At 42.5% G+C, this 25,041-nt stretch overlaps 1 protein-coding gene across 1 annotated transcript in view; it reads right to left on the bottom strand.

The window, feature by feature from the left end:
- SCML4 (sex comb on midleg-like 4 (Drosophila)) overlaps positions 1-25,041 on the bottom strand; it is a 173,937-nt gene that overhangs the window by 21,343 nt on the left and 127,553 nt on the right. The window contains exons 4-5 of the mRNA XM_006839954.1: positions 24,254-24,454; positions 19,260-19,454 (exon numbers count right to left, since the gene is read on the bottom strand). Coding sequence (XP_006840017.1) covers positions 19,260-19,454; positions 24,254-24,454 — 396 coding nt within the window. The remainder of the gene's footprint in view (positions 1-19,259; positions 19,455-24,253; positions 24,455-25,041) is intronic.

Here is a 25,041-nt window from a genome sequence, read left to right as displayed (position 1 = left end):
CAGGTTGGCACTAGGCTACTGCATTTGGGGCAATACGATCTAGATGTTGTCTCCATGCTATGTTTGTTTGTTTTTTAATTGTTATTAAACCAATTCGAGTCATGGTGAGCCCATGTTTGTGAGAGTAGAACAGTGCTCCATACGATTGTCCACCTCTGATTTTTTTTGGAAGTAAATTACCAAGCCCTTTTTCTGAGGGGTCTCTTGGTGAACCATAAGCCTCTTGGTTTCAGGCAAGTATGCTAACTGCTAAGACTTGGTTTTATTAGGGGAGTGGCAGGTCTTCTCATGGTTGGGAATGCACCTGGCACTTGTTTGCAAAAAAAGCCCAGTGTTTTTCAGGCTGGGGGTTGTGAACACATTCTTGAGAGTTTTATGCAGTGAAGTCTGGCAAACAGTGCTTTGGAAACAAGGCACAATTAAAATGAGCAGCCTAGGAGTGTGCCTACTCTATGCTACTTGCTCTGTGGCCAATACAGGTAGCAAGCTATCTCCAGGGACCCGGAATGCTGCACCTTTGGCTGGATGGGCCTCTACTGCCAGCTTTCTTCTTAGTCAGAAAACGCCAGTAGAAAGAGTTTTAAAAGGAACTGGCCATAGAACTCTGGGGTCCTGGTGTGGCACTATAGGTTAAGCATTGGATTACAAGGTCGGTTTGAGCCACAAGGTCACCAGCCATTCCTCAGAAACCCTATACAGGGTCACTGTGAGTCAGGACTGATTCAATGGCATTTAACAACAACAACATGGAGCTGTAGGCTTGACTGCCTCCTGAAGGGAATGAGGGAGAGGAAAAATCATATGTACCAAGCATCTTCTCTGGACCAGCACCCTTCTAAGCTAGTGTAGCTGAAAGGCTGCCATTACATTGCCTGTATTGGAAAGTTCTCACAGCCTGGGATACAAGACCTTTTGATACCCTAAATGGCAGCACTTTGGAATATGTGAGGACACTACACACATGGCAGTTGGCATAGAAGAGACAGTCAATAAGTACTTATGGAGTAGATGTTTGTGACAATGCAACAGGATGGTTGTCATTGCACAGAATATGCATTAAGGGATAGACATAAATTCTTCATTTGGATTTGTGATCTACACTTACAAAATATAACTAAGCTATTTATCCTGCGTACTACATATTGTAAATTTAAGTTAAATTTGTGGTTAGGTTACATAGGGTCGAGTGGGTTCCAACTCATAGTGACCCTCCGTAAAACAGAATGAAACACTGACCAGTCCTGCGTCATCTTCACAGTTGCTGCTACACTTGAGCCCACTGCTGCTGCCACTGTGCCAATCCATCTCGTTGGAGGTCTCCCTCTCTTATGCTGACCCTCCACTTTACCAAGCATGATGTCATTCTCCAGAAACTGGTCCCTCCTGATAATATATAGAGCTGAAGTATGAGAGATGAAATCTGGTCATCTTGGCTTCTTAGGAGCATTCTGGTTCTACTTCCTCCAACACAGATTTGTTTGTTCTTCTGGCAGTCCATGGTTCCTTTAGTGTTCTTCTCCAACACCATAACTCAGATGTATCAATTCTTCTACAGTCTTCCTTATTCGTTGTTTAACTTTCACATGCATATGAGGTTATTGAAAGTACCACAGCTTAGGTCAGGTGCATCTTAGTCCTCCAACTGACATCTTTGCTTTTGAACACTTTAACAAGGTCTTGTGCAGCAGATTTGCCTATATAATAAATATGCCTATGTAATTCTGATTGTCTAGGGAATGGAGAGAGTTTACTGATCTGTACTATAGAAACAAAATACAGATGCAAATAAAGATCATTCTCTTATGATGACATGTGGAAATGGGGAACGAGGGAGTATGTGCTTTACTGGTTTAAAAATTGCTGACAACCATGGAGGAGATCAAAGGAAATAAAAGCTGGCCTCTGGGCTCTGATCCAAATAGATTAGTCAGGAAATAAAACCAACTTCAGAGATCATCAAGCAATAGCTTTCAGTCCAGCAAAGGATAAGCCAGTGGTTCTGAAGATGGCCCAGGATGACAGCCATGGAGACTCATCAACAAGCCTCCCCCCATGGCAGCCCCAACCATGGTTTTGCAGAGCCAGCATGTCCTGAGAAGGTTGTGAGTGAACAGCATGTTCAAATGCCTATAGCCCACCAGCTTTCCGAATTCACAGTACAGATCTACTCAACTTCAATTTAAACAGCATTTTCCTCATCTTTATAAACTGGGATGATGACTCCCTAAATCATACCTAGAGGGTAAAAGTGACTCATATAGTTATGGTCATCAGCATGAACCCTCTGGGCTGAACCAAAGGGTCTTCACAAGTACCCAGTCAGGCATTTCCCCAAATGCCAAATATGTGCCCCTGTTGTTATGCTGAATGACTTCAGGTGGCACATGAGTGAATGCTATTTATATTAATGTACAAGTAACACACGATGGACAGGGACCCATGCACAGGGAACCAGGATTTTTCTGATACACAAACATTGGTTAAGATAAACTTAAATTTTGGAGAACAAACAAGATGGCAGATAGGGTTGAAGTGTAGATAGGAGCTCTGTCAGCAATAACACAGAATACAGGACCAAGAAGGCTCAGGGGATGGTTCCAGAACATTGAACCACTTATGAAGGAATATTTAGAAAATCAGAAGGCTTACAGCCAGTGGAATTTGTAGCAGAAGCAAGAAATCCAGTACTTTCTAATCCAAGGCGCTCAGCTGCTCCCTGAGCAGCCATCTTGGGTGAGACCAAACCAGGGAAGGATCAGAGCAGCCACAGAACTATGGAGACAAACGTGTAGACATTATTTTTTTCATATCCGTTTATTGACCTCTCACTGTCTGTGCATCTCCATTCTGGTGACTAGATGGGGTGCCTGAGTGAGTGGACACCCCACCCCCACCTCCAGAGAGTTCTATTATGCATGTGCACAGATACCCTCAAAATTTAAAGTGACAGTTTCTACTTAAAAGCAAACAGCAGTGCAAAATGGCCACAGCTGGCCCTGAACTGTTTATCACTAAGAAAAAGGCCTGAACAGGGATTTTGGAGTAGGACAGGCAGACTAAAAAGGAAACAGGCGGAAAATTGAATCCTGAGTTATGTCATAACGACCAACAGTGGCATCTTGAAATTTTTCATGAACAAGAGTGAAAAGGGAAGCCCTCCTGATCACATCTACCTGGAGGCAATCAGAAAACATAAAAAAATATCAAAACACACACTCAATTAAGTATTAAGACCACAGCTAACCACTGAATATGCCCAAAAAACAGATGACCATATCAGCACATGTCCAGAAACGAGATAAAGTGACTGAGACAAATGAGCTGGAGGTAGACCTACACTCCATACTGGAAGGAGGGCAGGCTTTTGAAATGCCTGAGAAGGAATTCAGAAAAATTATTATAAAACGTACCAAAAGATTTTACAGTGAAGTTGATAAAAATAAGGAAGAAGTCAGGAAAGCTCTATAGGAACAATCAAATAAGATAGATACAGCATTGGAAACAGTTCAAAACCTACTGAAAGAAATCCAAACGATGAATAATAGAATATCAGAAATGAACAATGCACTGAAAGGGTAAAGAAGTAGAATTGAAGAAATGGAAGCTAGAACTAGTGAGTTGGAAGATAAATCTCTCAATACTACTAAGATAGAAGAACAAACAGAAAAAGGACAAAAAAATCTGAAGAAGGCCTAAGGTTCATGTTAGATAACATGAAGAGGAATAACTTAAGACTTACCAGCATTCCAGAACAGGAAAAAATCACACAAGTCCACAGAAGAGATAGTTGAAGAACTTCTGGAAGAATAGTTCCCTAATATCCTGAAAAGTGAAAAAATAAGCATCCAAGAAGCTCAATGAACCCCAGGAAGGATAGACCCTAAAAGAAAGACATATAATAATCAAGCTTTCCAAAATCAAAGATAAGGAGAGAATCCTGAAAGCAGCTAGGGAAAAGAGAAGTGTAACATACAAAGACAAGCAAATCAGATTAAGCTCGGATATCTCAATAGAAACCATGCAGGCAAGAAGGCAATGGAGAGACATATATTTAAAAAACCCTGAAAGAAAACAACTGCTGACCAAGAATCCTCTACCCAACAAAGCTGTCATTCAAATAGGACAATGTAACCAAAATATTTCCAGGATAAACAGGAGCTAAGGGATTTTTCCAAAGCCAACCCTGTGATGAAAAACATCCTAAACGGAGTTCTATGGACAGAGCACCAACAAGAGCAGACTACAATCAGAGATTGACGTATGTGGCAGCATCACCCAGAAGTCAATTGACAAATGGAAGAGTCAAGAACAGAATAAAACTATAAAAACAAATTCAGAGGATCTGGGAGGTCAGTCTATGATCAAAACAATTACAATGTGAAAGAAGGTAAACATAGAGGAACAGAGATCTAGGTGGTGGGAAGGTCAGGTAAATTACAGAATAAAATAGACTGTCTTAAATGGAGGGAAAAGTTAAAGGAATATAAGGTAACCACAATGGTGGGGTTGGGGTGGGAGGTTTTGGGGGAGGTGGAGGGAGGCAACGGTAGAGCACAGGGTAAAGGCAGACACATCATAGTTCGGGTATTGGGGAAGGCAATACAAGAAGAGCGAGGAGATGGAAGAACAAAGTAGATAGGGGAACACTGAGATAGGTTTGCATGGGCTTAGTGGGACAGAGGTAAATAATGATGCATGCTTAACCTTGGAACAACAGGGCTCTGTGATACAGGGATCTAGGCATAGTTTGAAGAGGGAAAATAATACTAAGATGCGTGACTATCTTATGAATATTTGTTTCCCTTGCTTAGTATTGTAAAATAGACACTTGAGTGGGATAGAAAGGAGTGTCGGGAAACATGATTACAGAAAACTTGTAAGCCTGTCTTCAGCCTATTAGTGATTGGAATACCTAAAAGGGGTTCTAGAACATGCCCAGTGAGACAAGTCTCTTGCGGAAACTTTACAGAGTATAGGACATTAGGTGGAATCCTGAGTCCATTCCAGCAGCCAGAGCCTTGTAAGGTGGGACATTCTCACTAGAAAGGACAAGCAGACCAACCTCAAACAGCTAGAGCAACAGAAGATACATTTTCAAAGAAAGAGCATTAGGAAAAACCCAAGACAAAAATGGCAGTATGGCTGGCCACTGCAAGAATAAGCAAGCTGTTCGCCAGGAAGCCATCAAGGCAAACAATCAAGTTCCTTCAGGACAACCCCCCCACCCCCTCCAAGACTGAAACTCAAGGGGAACACATGAGCAGGCATGTAAGCTTGCTGGCAAGCATGTTGGTCTACTGGTGAGTGGAAGAGGGGGAAAGGCAGCAATTAAGAAATGGGCTGAGTTCAACCATGGTCCATTGACTCCTGATGACCTGGAAATGAGAGACAGAAGAGGAAGGGCTGCTGGTCCAATGTGTGGTGAGACCTGGGTACACCTATCTTGTCTAGATAGGGCTGGTTAAAAGAGGTGGGGATAAGATTCTTATGATTCAATAGTGAGTAATTGTTATCATGACTAATTGCAACTGTCACAACTGTAAAGGTAGAAGTTTTGTAACAAAAATGGGGGAGCAGTTAATCTTATAGTCCAGAAACAGAGAACCCTAGGACCATCAAGGGAAAGAGCACAAGAAGAATGTGGGACCTTATTCAGAGAAGCAGAGACACCAGAGATGGAGGCAGAGATGGGGACATGGAGAAGGGGAGCGGCTGAAGACTCTAGATTTATGGGAAGAAAGAGACTAAGAAATGGTGGTCATGAGGCTGACTTGCAGAATGTCCCCTTTGGTGGTATAAATTATTATATATGCCTGAGTGTGTTCTTTTTGTTTTCTTTAAAGCTAAAGTGAATAGAGAGAAATACTGCTAATTGATGGTACATGGAAGGGAATGTAATCACTGTTATGAAACATGTTGTATGATTTGTTGAATGTAAAACTGATAATCTGACCTATAAACTTTCACTCAATCCACAATAAAAAAAGAAAAACAAAAGGTAAGTGTAAATTTCAAAGAAATGAATTCACTTAAAGGAAAGCCATGAGTTCTATAGGAGTCCTGGTGTGGTGCAGTGGGTTAATGCGGAACTGCACGGTCAGCAGTTCAAGCTCACCAGCTTCTCCTTGGAAACCCTATACAGGGTCACAATGGGTTGGAACCAACTCAATGGCACTTAACAGCAACGGCAACACAGGGTATTACTGGAGGCGCCCTGATAGCACATTACATTACAAACTGGGCTGCTAACCACAAGGTCAGCAATTAGACTCCATCAGCCATTCCGTGGGAGATAGATGAAACTTTCTGCTCCTGCAAAGGTTTATAACCTTGGAAACCCTGTGCAGGGTTGCAATGAGTCAGAACTGACTCATGTCACACCAACACCACCACCACCTTAAGGTATTATTCTGGCAGTAAAAGCTGTGAAGATGGTACATGAGCTTTTGGAGTGTGCTGAGCTAGCCCCAACTCCTCTTGTCAGGCAGGGCGGTGTCTAGAGAGGACTCCTAGGCAGGAAGTCATTCCTAAAGAGATTTTATCATTGCCCTCACTGTTCGGCCATTGTGCTACAAATTTCACTGCCTGAAAGTTCTCTCTTATATCCCAATTACTTCTTGCTTTAGTTTTGTTCTAGAGAAGACCCCAAATTAAATCCAGATTTCATAGAGATTCCTTTATTAAGTCTTAACCAGGGAAAAGACAAGTCAAAGACAAATCATTTAGATGAGGGAGACCATCAGAAAGAGGCCATGATGGTGTCAAAGGAGTCACTGTCACGTGGTAATTCGAGAACATGGAAAAATGAAGGAGATTGGCACAGAATCATGATTGGTGGCAAATCAAGTCATCACCGTTGTAGGTGGGACTACAAAAGTGGAAAAGAAACCATGATTGGGATGCAAACACTAATGCAGATAATTACAGGATTGGTTCTGGGGCCCTCCATATGTAACTCTGGCACCCCGATTTCCACTAATGGCAATCCTAGGAAAGTTCCCTGAGAGCAAGACCACCCCTCCCTTAGCTGGCTAGGGGAGTTATCATCTACTTTCAAACACACTCTACCTAAGGACAAAGCTTTTTATATTGCTTGTTAATGGTCAGAAGGACTCCACTGGAAGCTGAATTAATATCAAGACTGAAAATGAAGTTAAAGCTCTCACTGTAAATGGTGGCCTTCAGCAAACCAAGTCCTTAGAGTTTTTACTCTAATATAATTTTGAAAATAATTGGATAAACAGCCTTTATACTATTCTAAGTCCCTGGGCAATGCAAACAGTTAACATGCTCTGCTGCTAACCAAAGGTTTGGAGGCTTGAGGTGCCTCCAAAGAAAGTGCTGGTGATCTACTTCCAAAAAAGCATCCACTGAAAACCTAATGGAATGCAGTTCTACTCTGACACACATGGGGTCACCTGGAGTTGGAACTGACTTGACAGCAATGGTACACTATTCAAAACCACTAAGTCAGCCAGTGTGTAAATAGATGAATTATTAAGTGTTCAGAACTTCCACTGGTTTAAGAACTGTGACAAATAGATTACTGCTACCTACATCTACTGCTTAAAGTGGATAAGAAAAGAGACGACCAAGACTGTATTTGGAAAACCACAGTTTTCAGACGGATTTGTGACTGCTGGTGAGTGAACACCAGATGGGGCCAGCAGACCTGAGATGGCCCAGCGCTGCCTCCTTGTGAAGTTCCCACTCAGGCACACACAGACTAGCAGCAACTCACACACACAGGTTTAAGACATTCATGGTCATTTTCTTCTGGAACCTTAGCAGCCCTTTCGCATCTGAAATAAGCTATCTTGTCATCTTAGCACCTCTCATTAAACAAGAAGATCCAACCCAGCTTCTATTTGGGCATTTAATTGCTGTGGCGAATGCCAGCTAAGCAAAGTAGAGGGTTTTTTTTATTATTATTATTCTGTTTTCTTCTGTAACAACCTGTCTCCACCCAAGGGACTAATGAGGACACTTGCAAATCATTAAATCTTTCCTCCAGAAATAAAAAATAATCTGCTTTTTGAACAACCCCAAAAGCATGCTTAAATAGAATGGCAAATGTGTAGATGGCACGTTCAAAGGAGTCTGTTTTCTGGGTTTAGCATCTTGGGAACTTTCAGGAGAGTCTGATGTTCCTTCACCATTGCCAATCTGTTTGTGGACAATGATTTGTTGTTGTTGTTAAGTGCTGTCGACTTAGTTCTGACTCAAAGCAACACTGTTTCTGAGGAGCAGATGGTGGGTTTGAACTGTTGACCTTGTGGTTCACAGTCCTATGCTGATCCTACAGCGCCACAGCCTATTAGTGAGGCCAAAGAACACTCTAAAAGAGTTCCACTTGACTCAGCTTCAAAGGATGCCTATTTGCTTGTAAATCTGAACTGTGCCTAAGATCCTGTTTGTGTGGGAAACAAAGCTCAGGAGCCTGACTCCTTCCTCCCTTCCTCCCTCACCCCACCAATGACTCCTGAGAACATCCCCCTACTTCCATGACTTTCGGTTTGCCTGGTGTAGCCCATGCTTACTACAGTCCTAGAGAGTCAGGCCTGAACACCTAGAATGGAGAAAACCTCCAAGGAGAGGAGCAGGAAGAGGAAGAAGGGCAATAAGAGGAAAGTCAAGAGCTAGGAAGGGAAAGAGAAAGTTCCAAAGTAGCGAAAGCAGCACAGAGGGCTAAAGGGCCTGCGCCTCAACACCTACAAGCAACTCCAACCAAGTGTTAGCTCAGAATGCAGGACTTATGGTTAGCAAACTTGTACTATTATTATTATTTTTTCATGAAAATAATGAAACTGGCATTTTTCTTGGGCTTTGAAACAAAATAAAGCTCTGAAAAGCAACAATACCACTATCTTCAAAGTTATCCTCGTATAATAGCTGGCCACAATAGCACCAAATCTCAGAGCCTCAGACACAGTTTTCTCTCTCTCACCCTTCCTTCACCACCTTATTTTCCCTCATCAGTCCTAACTTCCCATTTGGGGCAACAGCTGCACAGGGTGACCCCTTTCTATAATCATTGCTGCCTCCTCTCATCAGGCTGGGAGCCACCCTCTTTCTCCAGAACCACTGCCTTCCTCTTAGCAGGTCTGGGTACAGAGTACTCCGTTTGAACAGCTCAGCTCAGCTACTGGAGGAGCCGGAAGCACCACAAGCCCCTCTCCCTGAACCCAGATGGAAAAAGGAAGTGAAACAATTGGCTGGATAGCAGTGCAGACTGGAATAGCTTGGAATAACTATGTTGTGTTGTTACTAGGTACTGTCTAGCAGCTTCCAACTCATGGCAATCCCATGTGATAGTGTAGAGCTGCCCCATAGGGTTTTCTTGGCTGTAATTTTTACCCAATGTTTAACCAGATGCCATCACCAAAGAGCACAGCCAGGAAGCCCTGGGATGTAGAGAAAGAGACCTGAAAGGAGAGAAGAAGGAAGAGCAAGATGGAGAGGAGTGAGAGGTTCCAGGCAATGATAGCAGGGCCCAGTCTGAGCCCAGGGCACAGACGCATCCTTCCATCCTACCTCCACTGGCTGTGTCTTTGCCACCAGGCAGCCCTCACTCTCGCTCTTCTCAGGTGAATGTCAGTTCCCAGCACGTGCTCGGGGCTCTGCTGCGTGCATCTAAGAGACGTCTCTGGTAGTAGAAACCAACAGATTTCCTCCTTGCCCTTCAGTGTAGCCTTGCACAGAGGCGCTTGGGGAGATTTGCAGACTTCTCTTTTCTCAGACTCAGTCCCGCCCCTTATTCTTGCTCAGATAAGCTCATCATGCTGTCCCTTAGGACCCTCTGTGGCCTCTTGTCCCAGCCTTCCTGGTTCAAAGGGCACTAGCCCATACCACCTATGAAGCTTAGCATTTCATTCACCTCAATTAAATTTTCCATTAACTTGTTCCCTGGCCTTTATAGATTTTCTCTATAAGCCTGTCCCTACAGTTCAGACCACTCAGCCCTTAGACTCAGCCTTGTGATTCCCCTGGTGCCCCGTCCCCCAGTCCATTTAAGTACATTTATATATTTTCTTCACTAATGAGATGCACAGAAATGGACCATAATTTCTGACACCTGACACCTGAACTTCCTTAGCCCTCTGGATGTCTCTGGTTCACCTAAGACTTTGTGCTAAAGCTATGGATTGATTTCCTTCTTTAGAAATGTTGTCTAGGGTCGGCAGTTTGGAATATTGAATGCCCTTTCAGGCTCAAGAGGAGAGAAGGTTCTGTGGCCACCTTTCATCCAGTCTTACAATTCTGCTAAGCCTCTACTCAAGGCTTACGAGAACTTCCAAGAGATGGGGAAAGCAAAGGGAAAGGGCACCTGTGGTAGTCATGGCTTTCCTTCATCAACAACCCCTGTACTTTTTTTGATCTTTGTAGAAATTTAAAAAGTTGTCCTTAATCAAGGGTCTCTGGATTTGCAAGTTCAAGTTCTGAGTGGCTATCTCAAGTTTAGGAAAGGCTCATGGTGCTTCTAGGCATCACAAACCAAAAGCGAACCCACTGCCGTCATGGCAACAGCAACCCTTAGCAACTCTACAGGACAGAGGAGAAGTGCTCAAGAGGATTTTCTGAATCTGTAAATCTTTATGGGAGCAGAGTGTCTGGTGGGTTTGAACTGCTGCCATTGAAGCTAGCAGCCTGATGCATAACATATTGTGCACCAGTGTTCCTCCAGGCATTACAAGGGTGCCCCAATATATGCTGCAAATATGTTCCTGAGAATGCATGTAAAAAGAAAACTTGTGTCCTTCTTGAGAAAGGGGAGTTTCTTCTTAAAAGAGTGTGTGCTGAACCTGCACAGCACCCTTTAGGAATCCTTTTGTGTAGTAACTAACAAATTGTTCTTTAAAGTGGGAATTTTATATGTGGGGTTTATAGTTCAGAAAAGTCTGGTGTAAAAGAATTACAGAAGAATGTGTTCTTTGTTTTGTGGGGAACGGAAATACAGAATGGCAAATGGACTCACCTAGAACAGGCCCCCATCAACAGAAAAGTCCAGCAAAATTCTCTTAGCTGTTTGTTCCTAGACAGCTGCCTGTCCTGTACTCAGCTGTCCTGATCCCCACTCTGTCCCAGATCATCATTTCTAAGATTTTCTCTCTAAACACTGACCTGATTTCTAGGATATTACTTGCTTCCACTTTTCGAGGTCAAATCCATCCTACTAACTGCAGACATATGGAGACATCCACCACTATTTATGTATTGCCAGGCACTGCTTTTGCCTGGAAGACTTCCCTCATGGAGACTGTGACCTTTCTGATGCCATCATATGTATTCTTGTGCCAATAATTCAAGATCAGTGTAGTTAATTATATTCCTGCCTTTCCAGTCCATCTCCAGTCACCGCCCCATACCTGACTCCTTGTTGTTGTTAGGTGTCAATTCATAGGGACCATATGTACAACAGAACAAAACACTGCCTGATCCCACACCATCCTCACGATCTTTCCTATGTTTGAACCAATTGTTGCAGCCACTGTGTCTGTCATTCCATCTCATTGGGGTCTTCTTTTTTCTACTTTATCCTCTACTTTATCAAGTATGATGTTCTTCTCCTGATAATATACACAAAGCATATGAGCTGAGATCTCTCCATCCTTGTTTCCAGGAGCATTCCAGCTATACTTAAAATAACCAGATCCCAATAGCTTAGTACCCAAGCTACCATTTACATACCAAGGCAAGAGATGTTATAACAGGTAGCTTTGGTCTATACAAACCCAGATCAGCCAGAGAAGGTACCCAGAAATAGTGCCAAGCAACTGTTCTTCATTGCTTAGGGAAGACTGAGGAGATAGTGTTTGAGAAGCACCTGTCAGACTGCGAGATTCAGGGTCTGCCTGGATTCTTGGGGTTGCCATTGCTGTAGTTACTACAGCCTCATCAGCAGGCTCATAGGACCTCACTGCAAACCAAGACCAAATTCCACAATAAGGGGCAAGGCCCGTCAGGTGGTCTTTCTCCTAACATCTACTAAACATTCTTGCTCATAAAACTACCAGAGGCCATATTTGACATCAGATTAACTTAGAAGTATATGGGACGTGGATCAGTCTCCATCCTTGTAGAACATCAGGCGGCACTCCACACAGATTCTCTATAGACTCCGGTGATGCAAGGAGATAGAAGATTCATAATTAATATTGAGATGATGTGCGATTCACTCTGGTTTACAAGTTTTATGTCCCACAGAAGTAAAAATCTCTTGTAACAATCCCACATGCAGAGCTTCCAGATTTTTATAAAAGTCACTACCTTCAAGGAAATCCAAAGCTATGGAGTTTCTATGAGGCATCTGCAGTTCATATAAAGCTCCTGCCAGTATAGGTGCAATCACCAATCAGAGGTCTTGTTATCATAAACATCATTGCTTAGCAACATAATTGATAGTGCACTCTAATCAGGTTACAAAGGGAACAAAGGTCAAATTCTCATGATGAAAGAGCTTTGTTTTTACCATCTGGGTTCTGTGTTGGGCTGCTAACCACAAGGTCAAATCCACCAGCCACTCCAAGGGAGTAAGAGATGGCTTTCTGTTCCCATAAAGATGTATAACCTTGGAGACCGTACATAGGATCACTGTGAATCAGAACCGACTCAATGGCAGTAGTGGGCAGGAAAGGTGCAGTAAGTGGGCAGCTTCTGAAGTAGTCCCAATGCTCCTGCCTCCTGGCATTCATGTATTTAGGCGATCCCCTCTCCTTGAGTGTGGGCTGAACCTACAGACTCATTTCCAATTAATGATAATAATAAAGAAAAGAGTTGCCATTAGATCAATCCTGACTCAGGGGTGAGCCCATGCATGTCAGAGTAAAACTATTCCATAAGGTTCAAAGGCTGAGTTTTCAGAAGATGATCTTTAGATCTTTTTTCCAAAGCACCTCTGACTGGAACCTCCAGTTTCTGGTTAACAGCTGAGTGTGTTAACTGTTTTCACTGCCAGGGAAACTTTTAATGAATTGAATGCAGCAAAAGTGACGGGGTGTCATTTCTGTAACTTCCAACTTGCTGGCAATCTCTCTTGCTGACATTCTCTTGCTCTCACGTTCATTCCAGTGAAGCAGAGTGCCGTATTGGGAGATGGTCTGTGGAGAGGTCATATGGCAAGGAACCAACAACTCATGGGAAACTGAGCTTCAACACAACAGCCTGTGAGGAACTGAATTCTGCTAACAACCACACAGATGAGCTAGGAAGTGGGTCCTTCCCCAGCGGATCCTTAAGATGTTGGCAGCCTTACGAAACCCAGAACCAGAGGATCCAGTTAAGCTGACCCACAGAAATGTAATGTTTATTATTTTGGTGGTATGTGGGGTGGGGTGGATAGGAGTAAGGAATGGAGGTTAGGGTTAGGACTATGGCTAGGCCTAGTATTTCATTTAGTGTTCAGGTTATGGTTAGGACTAGGGTTAGTATTATGGGGTAGGGCTAGGAGTAAGACTTGGTCTGGTTTTTAGGGTTACAGTTAGGCTTATTTTTATTTTTCTTGAAATCTACTTGATTTCCTCTTCAGGTAATGTTTTTTATTTTAAGTTACTAAGCTTTGAGGTAACTTGTTATACAGCAATAGAAAACTGATACACATGTTGTTGTTAGGTGCCTTCTGTTGTTGTTGTTGTTATGTGCCGTGGAGTCGGTTCCGACTCATAGCGACCCTGCACAGGGTTTCCGAGGCTGTAAATCTTTACAGGAGGAGAAAGCCTCATCTTTCTCCCATGGTTCTGCTGGTAGTTTTGAACTGTTGACCTTGAGGTTTGCAGCCCGATTAGTAACCACTATGCTACTAGAGCTCTTTAGGTGCCTTCTAGTCAGTTGTGACTCATAATGGCCCTAGGCACAACAGAAGCAAACATGGCCTGGTCCTGTGCCACTTGCATTATTATGTTTGAGACCATTGCTGCTGCCATCTCATTGGGAGTCTCTCTCTTTTTGCTAACCCTCTATTTCACCAAGCATGATGTCCTTCTTCAGGGACTAGTTCTTTCTGATAATATGTCTGATGTATGAGAGACAAAGTCTCACCATTCTGCTTTCTAAGGAGCATTCTGGCTATACTTCTTCCAATATAGATTTGTTTGTTCATAGTACTTTCAGTATTCTTCTCCAACACCATAACTCAAATGCATCAGTTCTTCTATGGTCTTCCTTATTCATTGTCCAACTTTCATGCATATGAGGCTATTGAAAATTCCATGGTCAGGCACCTTAGTAGTTAAATTGACATCAGTCTGTCAGATTCAAAAAGGTTAGTACCAACCCATTTCAGCTCACTAATGCCTAGGATACTGATTCTTATGCATTCCATTTCATTTTTGATAATATGCAATTTTCCTAGATTCATACTTCATACATTCTATGTTCCTATTATTAATGGATGTTTACAGCAATTTCTCTTCATTTTGAGTTGCACTCCACCAAATGAAGGTCCTGAAAGCTTCACTCTATTCATGTTATCATGGTCAACTCTACTTTAAGGAGGCAGCTCTTCCCCAGTAATATTTTGAGTGCCTTCCAACCTAAGGGGCTCATCTTCCAGCACTAAATCGGACAATACTCTGGTGCTCTTCATCATGTTTAAGTATGCAATATTCTGTTGTTATCTGACAGTGTTCCACTGTTATTCATAAGGCTTTCAGTGACTAAATATTTGGAAGTAGACTGTCTCTTCTTCTTCCTAATCAGGCTTAGTCTGGAAGCTCAGTTGAAACCTATTCACCGTTAGTGACTGCTGGTATACTTTCCAAGGAGCTCTGGTAGCATAGTGGTTATGAGTCAGGCTGTTAACCTCAAGGTCAGAAGTTCAAAACTACTGGCCATTCCACGGCAGATGAGGCTTTCTGCTCCTGTAAAGATTTACAGCCTCGGAAATCCTATGCAGAGTCTCTGTAAGTGGGAACCTACTCCACGGCACACCACCCCTTTCCAGCAACACACTGACGGACTTGAATGGCAGGAGAATACAATCGCTGTTACTAACTGAACTTAAGAGGTAATAGGGGTTCAGTGGTTGAATTCTTGGCTTTGATGTAGGAGAGCCAGGTTCAATTTCTGGACAATGTATCTCTTGCACAGCTACCACCATTTGTCAGTGGAGGCTTATGGGCTGCTAGGATGCTGAACTGATTTCCATAGTGCTTCTAAACAAAGACAGACTAGGAAAAAAGACCTTGTGATCTATTTCTGAAAATTTGCCAATAAAACCCCTATCATGTTCACTAGTCATCCCAGTTCATTAGGTCATCTCTAGTTCATTAGGTCCACCCATGCCACGCTTCTAGCAAAGAAATAAAGGAACAAAACAAATCCCAGCCCCAATTTAGCAAAACCCAAGAGGAAGTTTTAAGCAGATTCATTGGTGCCTTACAAATAGTAAGAGCTCAAGATCTGTTTGCTGATTGCCTGAATGGATGGGTCTTTGTAATGGAACTCATGCCACCTGATATACCAGATCCTTCCCTTTTAGAAAGAAATCTTTTGGAAAAATAGACAGTGGCTGCATAGTCATTTTCTCTTCTACTAGACACATTGGTAATTTAACAAAGAAACCAATTTTATTTCTAAATGTTGGGTGTGCATGTTCAGTCACTGCTGTGACTCTTATTCCAACAGTTGCCTGGTGCCTGTCTCAAAGCCCATCAGTCAAGAGGAAAACAAAAAACAAAAAACAAAAACAAAAAACCATCAAGACTCAAGAATAAACGTCCCTTCATATATCAAAGAAGATACTCAACCAAAAGTAAACATCCATCCATATATCTAAGAAGATACTCAACCAAAAGTAAACACTTTGTTCTCATTGTGCTAAACCTTCAAAAGGCAGGAAATCAGCCACTAAATTAGATCTTGTAGAAGAGTTTGACTATAACATTTGTGGTTTCCAAAAAAGATCTCCTACTCTTAGTGAGTAAACAATTTGTTCTGTTCTGTTCTGCTGCATTCACCACAATACGTATTTGTTGTTATGTTTTAGACTTTGTTGAGAACTGTGTGGTCTTGCTCTCAAGTCTATCGGGTAGTGGGTAAGACCGATACCCAGATTCCTGAAATAAAGGGCAGAATTAAATACCATTGTGGATGTGTAGCTCTGCAGAGAAGGCTCTGTGGTGAAAGCAGATGACTTGGGGAAAGCTTAAAGAACCCCAAAGATCCTGCTGCAGGTGGTTGCCAATCTGCCCTCTGAAAATGTTTCCCTCACTTTCATGCCACCCCTGGAGTGGCAAACCCCCTTTTTTGTACCCGGATTTGCACATGTGTCACCCATCCTGACCACTCTGTTTCCTTCACAGCCTTCTCTTCACACATGTCTACTGAATGTTGGACAGTGGGCTATTTAGGGGGCAACATGTATACAGGGGGAGGAGCCATCAGACAAACTTAACTTTTCTGAAAACTTGAAATAAATTGAGCTATATGAGCAGGACTCTGCCTGCCCACACTCTGCCAATCAAAATATGGTTCCTGGGCCAGCAGCATTGGCATCATCTGGGAGCTTGTTAGAAATGCAAAATCTCAGGTTCCATCCCCAGAGCTACTAGATCAGAATCTGCATTGTAACAAGATCCTCCAGGTGGTTGGTTTGCACATTAAAGTCTGGGAAACATCAGGCTAAAGCTCATTTATAATTAAGTTATTTTTTAAAACAAAAAACATTCAAAGGTAACATTTTCCCCAGGATCATTGAATATTATTCAATCCATTTTTCTGCCTCCATTTTTCTAAAGCACTTAAATTGAGCAGGCCTGAAGCTGGTTTTCCCAGGACACAGAAAATGAAAGAACATTTGGAGAGAGAATTTATATTTCAAAGGTCTAAGGAAGAGATTTGAAAGAAGCCCTTTCTCTGTTCCTAAGGAAGAGAACTTGCTTCTTCTAATATGAGCCACTTTGCCTTGGTTTCCTCACTGCTGCCCAGGGCTGTCCTCTGCCACCTCCAGTTCATGACTCCCAGTTTGCAAGTGATCAGAGAGAACATCTTGTTCCTACTTTTACAGGTTTCCAGAGTTATTTTTTAATGGCCCTAACAAGTGGATTCCATCCAGAGCTATTAGAAGACTTTTCCAAGCTCACAAATGAGGTTAAGTCAAAAAGTATTGCTACTAGAGTTCAGTCCATACATGCATAGGTTTATTCCAGGTAAAACGTGTTGAAACATGCCTCTGTGATTAGTGGATTGCTGCAGACAAGTTCTCTAAGTAACGCACTTGTCTTAAACCCATTAGTTGTTATTGTTAAGTGCCACCGAGTTGGTTCCAACTCATAGTGACCCTTTATAGGGTTTTTGAGGAGCAGCTGTTGAGTTTGAATCACCAACCTTGCGGTTCAAACCGACCTTTCAGTCCAGTGTCTATCCAACAGTGCCACACCAGGACTCCTGAAAAAATATATGCTACACACACACACACACACACACACACACACACACACACACAATCTATGCTTATCCTTTACTTCTATTCTTGTTGGTTTGAGGTATAGCTGCTCCTGTTATAAGAATTCTTTTGATGAATGCTATAAGACTGCATTGTAACATATACTGTATGTATGGATGTATAAGGTTTTCATCATTCATACTGGTCAGCCTATTCCTCAGAAGCTTCTTAAGCTTGATTATTTGTCTTACTCCAAGACAAATGTTCACACAGTGCTGGGGACAGAGGTGGGTGCAGCATATGTTTGAAGAATGACATAATGACTGGATTCCAATGTCACTGCCTATATGTTCTTCATATAGCAATTCTGCTTCCAGAGAAAGAAAAAAGAGAACATTTCTGCTCATTGTTAGGAGCCTGAAATCACTTTCAAATCTTCAAAAATCTAAAACTCCGTACTACTAAGTAGAGAAGAGAAGCCCTCCTACAGATGGCATTGTGACAAGTTTGCCCATCTGGCCTTGCTGCCCTTCCCACTGGTCACTTTTCCATTTTGAGCTATTTTGTAGCTGGTGGCTCAAAAGGAGTTCAATTCATGGGTTCTCTTCCATCCTGTGGTAAGAGAGAAACACTATGTCTCACTGCAAGACATATTTGATATATGGTCTGGTTAAAATCTTAAAAGAAGAAGCACTGTTACACATTTTATTCACCCGGGTAGGAATATGAGGCTCCTAGGCAGGAACAAAGGAATTCTGGTAGCACAATGGTTAGGATTCGGGCTGCTAATCTCAAGGTCAGCAGTTCAAAACTACCAGCTCTTTCATGGGAGAACGAGGAAGCTTTCATTCTCGTAAAGATTTCCAACTTTGGAAATCCTGTGCAAGATTGCTATGAGTCAGAACCAACTCCACGGCACATAACCACCACCACTTAATCCATTCTTTATCTCAGCATCTTAATTTCCTTCTTTTTCAATTACTCAGCAATGAAAAATAAATGCTGAAAGTCTCAATTAGAGAAGACTAGGGAAAAGAACTTATTACACTAAGTTGAGCCTCATTATTTATGGATTCTGTATTTGTGAACTTGCCTACTCGCTAAAATTTATTCACAATCCCAATATCGATATTTGATGTGGTTTTGCAACCATTCGGGACATGTATATGTACAGATCATGAGGAAAATTGAATGCTATCATATTCTCTAAATCAGTGATCACAGAAATTCTATAGAACATACTTACCATAAATAAGGAAAATCAGCTGTCTATGTGATTCAGTCTCATGCCTGAACTCTAACAACATAGCCCTAAAAGTTATTGGTTCCTGGGTGATACAGATGGTTAATACACTCAGCAGCTAACCAAGAGGTTACAGGTTCGAATCTACTCAGAGACACATCGGAAAGAAGCCTGGTGATCTACTCCTGAAAACCCAGGCACTGGAAACCCTGTGGAGCACAGTCTACTCTGACACACAGACGGTTGCCATCAGTTGGAGTTGGCTTGGTGGCAACTTGTTAAAAGGGATGTCATGTGCAGCCTGAGATGGGACCATTTAAGGACCCCTTAGTTCCGGCTGAGGATCCCTGGTGGCACTGTAGGATAAGTACTGGACTTCTCTGTGGGAGAAAGTTGGGGCTGTCTGCCTCTGTAAAGATTCAGTCTCAGAAACCTTATATAGGGTCACGATCAGAAACAACTCAGTGACAAAGGATTTTGGTTTCGTTCTGACGTGAATGTTCTTTGAGTACCCACAGGCCTCCAGCAGGAGAACTTCAAAGAACTGTGGACTTTTCTCAGCAGCGACCTCAGCTGTCCTGGAAGGGTAGAGACACCCAGGATTGTGGGGCAATTCTGCCGGCCGACTGAACCTACCTGATTCCGTCCTCCCGTTCTCACCCTGCTGGGCTTTCTCAGAGGCACTGGAGCCCCTGGGGAAGGGCTGATGGCTGAAGAGGTCATCACACAAAAGGCTTCGGCACAGTTTGGCCAGGAAGCGAAGGACAAACCCAATGCTGTTCACCACGGGCAGATTCCGTAGGTGCTGTTTTCCATCAAAGGAAGCCGAGACTGAAAAACCATAGATACAGCAACTCAGAGCAAGACATTGCAGTAAACAACCAGCCAGGCAGCCCTGGGGAAGAGCGTTTTGCTTCTGCTGATTTTGTTTTTAAATAGGCTCATTTTGCAGTCCCTGGATTGGTACAATAGTGTGGATAATTTTTGACACATCCTAATATTAATTATAGGACATTAATGGAAACAGAAGCATGACATTGTGTGTGTGTGGGGGGGGCGGTGGACAGGTATAATTAAATAAAAATCAGTTGCAGTAAAGAAGATTTTGACTCATAGCGACCCCATGTGTGTCAGAGTAGAACTCTATAGGGTTTTCAGTGGCTGATTTTTTTTTGGAAATAGATCACCAGGACTTTCTTCTGAAATGCCTCTGGACTCAAATCTCCAGCTTTCTGGTTAGCAGCTGAGCATGGTAACCATTTGAACTTTTTTATTTGGTAAGTGATTGAGGATGTTTCTATTCCATACTCTGCCATTTACTCTCGGGAAACTGACCAAGAAAAAGTTCAAAAGTCAACCATCAGCTGGAAATTTGATGCTTACAGTTTCCTGGGATCCTCAAGATCCAGTATTGGAACACTATCAGGAAAAAGGTTCAACAATCAACAGTGCTAATTACAGTGCATTAGCGGCTCAGACTAAAACATTTTTAAATAAGGGAATACCAAAGTTTGTTGAAAGATGGACACAGTGTATTGAAAGCAAGGAGATGATGTTGAAGAATTATGTATTTGTCTTTTCTAAAAGTTGATTAAAATAAGTTCTATAGCTCACCCTCGTATATATTTCCAGTATCCAATGCAGTATACACATTGCATTTAGTAATCATCTCTCCCAGTCTACTCTGGTCAGTTTCTTGGTGTTTTCTGGTTTCATATGACCTTGACAGTTTTGAAGTGTGGTCAGGTACTTTGTAAATGCCCAGAGTTGTTTATTTGATGTTTTTCTCATGATTAGATTGGAGTTATGAGTTTGGAGAATAAAACCATATAGGTGAATTGCCTTTCTCATCATATTATATAAGAAATTACATGATAGTCACATGACTTATTACTGGTGATATTAACCTTGATTGTCTGGATGAGGTAATTTCTGTATTCTATTCCTGGACTTAAGTAACAAGGTCCTGCCCACACTCCAGGAGTGTGGGAGTATTAAGCTTCTCCTTCTACAGAGGAGGATTCTACACATAATTTGGAATTCTTCTGTAAGGAAGGTTTGTACCCTCTTCCTCATTTGCTTATTTATTTAGTCAATAAATTATTTAAATCAATAAAAAATTAAATAGGTTTTGTATTGCAGATAGTTCAATATCAGGCTATTTATTTTACTGCTCAAAGCTTTGCTCTTTGGGAACTTTCTCAGATTGACTTCATGTTTTCTAATCTCTCTTTACCACAATATTCTTTAGGTTCATTTTGTATATTTCTTGTCCCAGCCCTAAAATCAGCCATTTCTGCAAGGAGTCTTGGTTCCTTGTGTTGAATGGTAATTAGAAAGTGGCATACAGAAATGGACGCTGGAGTGCCCATTGCAGCTGGGCTGCCACTAGTTCTTTGCCCTTTCAGTTAACAGAGCTAACAAACATATGTCTGTATACTGTTATCATTACGTGAACTGCCTCAGAGAGTGTTCTTGGCTGTCATTTTTATGGAAGCAGATCATCAGATCTTTTACCTATGGAGCTTCTGGATGGGTTCAAACTGCCAACCCATTGGTTATCGACTGAGCACCTAACCATTTGTGCCACCAGGTCCCCTTTTGTCTGTAAATAAATCCACTGTAATTATCTTTCTATCTCTGTATCTATCTATCTCTTTCTCTCTCTCTCCATCTCTGTATTCCCCCGACCCCATCTATCTATATAAATAAACAGAAGCTCATATTAATGCCTCCAACTCTAATCCAGCACAAGTTTGCCTTGTGAGGGAGAATTTTTATTACAGGGCAAGTCCTTTCCACAGTGGGCTACCAGAATTGCAAGAGAGAGACACCATTTCCCTTTAGATCAGAGCATGTCCTTTTCTGCATTTCTCCTCAAGGTCCTTTAGTCCATGTACTTGCACACCAGCTCCAGACATGGGGGACACACAGGAGACCCCAAACAGGACATTCTACTTCCCACCTTGGTATTTGCCACTGAGGGGTCAATACCTAAGGGGCAGCCTAGTCTTTATGATACATACCCCAAAGTCTGGCAAAGGCAGGGGCTGGGGAGGGACGACCATAGCTACTTTTGATTTCAGAACTCACAAGGAAATGTCCATTTTAATGAAAAACCAAAGGACTCCATCTCTTTTGTAGCGCTTTCATACTCATTGCCTCCTTCAGTGCTCCCAACAGTCCTGTGAGGACAAAAGGTTATCACTTCATGCTCGATGAGGAAATGGAGGGGAGGACCTGGGCTGTTTTCCGGTCATGTGGTCTTTAAGAACATTTATGTCAGTTTTAATGCCCCCTGATGGGGAGAGTTGGCCAAAGAGCTGCCTCAGCCCAATTGGACACTCTGGAAATTTCTTTTTAATGGGGGCCCTACTGCTTGTCTCAAGCACAGGTACTCCCCAACTTATGATAAGTTCCAGTTATGACAAACTGCACTTAAGATGGTCTAGAGTTTTGTTGTGGGTTTTTTTTTTTTTTTTTTTTTAACATTTTATCATTCAAACACCTTCCTGGGAGGAAGTTATGAGAAAATTTGCGCACGGGATATGGAAAAAATTGCTAAGTTATGTGAACATGCTCCAAGCACTTGATCAGGACAGAACTTGATATTGCCAATGTGGAACAGCTCATGGATCATGAAGAAGGGAAATTAATAAGTCAGGACTTAGTGGATTTTAAAGAGGAAACAAATATTGAGGCAGAGGAAGGAGAGAAGTTGTTAAAAAAAAAAACTACAGTGAAAGAATTAACTGGTGTGTTTTTGAAACTAATTTAGGATCTTCAGTAGCTGAAAAGATGAACCCAAATGCTGATCATTTTACGAAAGTCACCAGGCAGATTTGGGAAGCAGTGAGATGTTACCGTGAAATATAAGGGGAAAAAACCAGGGTCACACAGACAACGCTCATGAGTTTTCCTGTTCCTAGGGATTGTCCACAGGTTCCAGAACCTTCCATAAGTGGAGTTATTACCACAACTGACAAAATGTCAGTGTCTCCCAACTCTTTTTCAATGCTAGAGTAACTTTTTATGATTTGTGTATTTTTTAATGTATGCATGTATGTATTAAAATGTATCTGTAAGCTTATATGTAATGCTTCCAACTCCCAAAGATAAATAGATACTGAGAATAAAAGGCAATAATAATGAAAACTTTTTTAAAAAAAAATAGTTATTCAACTTAAGTAGAACCAACCTAAGACAGAATCCTGGGTACAGAATCCATCATAAGTTAGGGACTGACTGTACCTTAAATGACAGTAAAATGCAAACTAAACCCACAGCAGGAGGGTGCTTGGGGCATCACATTTGTCCAGTAAATCACTGTGAATACACTCTCAGGAGTTCCTGGGAGATTGCAAACTACGAAAATGCTACCACTTGGAAGACATAAAAATGACATCGCTGGGAGACAGTGTACTGGGAATGGGTTACAGGGTACTGTGATACAGTTTCCCTCCACCCCTGGGTGGCAAGAGGTCCAGATAGCCTGTGCTAGCCACAGACAATTTTTTTCCTTGATCCTATGGTGCCAGCACCGATGTTGCCCTTCTCTGTGTCCTGTGACCTGAGAATGTTTGGGAAGCAGGTTCTAAGTGTAGAATGGGAGTCTGGACTAATTCTCCTGAAGCCCCTTCCCTCCCTAAACCACCTTGCTTTAATCAATATCACCATTGGAAACATGAAGAACCGTGTGGTCCTGTAATACCTCACGGTGGCAGGATAAGGAGGCAGCTCAGTGTTCGTGCATTCTCCAAGATACTTAGGCAGAGTGCTCAGCTCTGGCCCTTGTGGAATTCCTTCAGCCAAGGGAAACTTGGCGAGACTCTGCCTCACTCTTGTTTTGGTGCCAGGCACTGCAGAACTTCTCCCCATTGCCAAGGCCCCTGAGGCTACAGAGAGTAAGCTGAGCAGAAAAGCAGGGAAAGGAGGTCAGTTTTCCCAGCTGAGGGGTAGGGACCATAAAGAATGCAGTGAGACCAGGATGCACTCAAAGGAGTTGGCACAGAGCTGAGGAGGTGCTTTCTGTGAGCACCCTACAGTGTTATGAGCCATTATACTTAGCAAAGAAAAAGGCTGTTGACCTGGGAGACAAGCACTGGATCCCAAACCTGCCTCTCAAATGGAAATCAGGAGAGGTGCCCGCCAAAGTGCTCTTGCAGAGCCTGATGACAGGACTCTTTTCCTGTCCTCTCTTGGCACCCTACTTCTTCCTTCTTGCATCTACTTGTCTCTGCTTACATCTATTAAAGTCTCTTAAAAATCACACCGGATCTCGCCAAGTTCTGTTTTTAATTAATTACCACAAAGTCAGAAGCATCTTCCTGCTCCGAGGGAATTCTAGATGAACAAAATAGGCAGAGCTAGGGAAACTCTACTAGGTGTCCTCTCCATCCCCCAAGCCTCGGGAATCTGAAGTTAAACAAAATACCCCTGCTTTGGTTCTTCAGGAAACAACTATGTTAGAGTCAACCCCTCCTTATTTCCTTCCCCTGCCTTAGCTAGTTCTGGAAGACACTTTAAACATGTAGGGTCATAAAGGTCCCTACAGCCCAGCAGACGGAGGACTTGGCCAAAACCACTGAGGAAGGCTGTCTTCCTCTTCAGGAATCTGTCCAAGGTCTTACCCGACACCATCTCGGCACCATAGCCCTGCTTGACCAGAGAAAAGACCATCTTCTGCTGGTGGGCACAGTCAATGCATGCTTGCACAGCCTGTTGCAAGACTGCTGATGGTCTCTCGGGTCCGAAGTGCTCAGGAAGTTGCTGTACCTTCCTCCTCTCCAGGAACGGCCCTGCATTGGCTTGTTTGTTGATGTAAAGGCAAACTGTGGGAACAAAGAACACAACGCCTCAGCAACGGACTATGCATCAGGCAGTGGTCTGCTCTCATGTGCTGTCGCCTCCCCCAGCCTTCTCAGCTCTGGACCTTCAGGCTATTTTCAACATAGGAAGTAAGAGGCAAAAGCATCTAAAAATTCCACCTTCTAGGGTTTACTCTCAAGGAAGCCTCATAATAGGGGACAGTTTGGCCCATTCTGATGTATGTACTCAATCCAGAATGGTAGAACATTACAATGACTTCTGTGAATTGTGTTTGCAGACATATTTATATGTGGGGCATGTGCACATATTTCTTCCCCTCTTCCAAAGGAGCTATCAGGCTACACTCAATGTTTGCCATTTCTCTGTTAATCTTCTATGAATAAAAAAAAAAAACATACTAATGTTGAGCACTCTGAAGTTCTAAAGGGCATATTGCCTTCTCATACACTTATCCCAGCCACTTACAGGAAAGCTAAGCTCAAGGAAATATTCAACTGCCCATTGAAGTGAACTCAATCAATAGTCTTCACACTTAAAAAATAATATGTTGTTGTTGTCGGGTGCCATCGAGTCAGAACTGACTCATAGC

Source organism: Chrysochloris asiatica, unplaced genomic scaffold, assembly GCF_000296735.1.
Source record: "Chrysochloris asiatica unplaced genomic scaffold, ChrAsi1.0 scaffold00027, whole genome shotgun sequence".
NCBI lineage: Eukaryota > Metazoa > Chordata > Mammalia > Afrosoricida > Chrysochloridae > Chrysochloris > Chrysochloris asiatica.
This window is presented reverse-complemented; position numbering and strand designations above follow the sequence as displayed.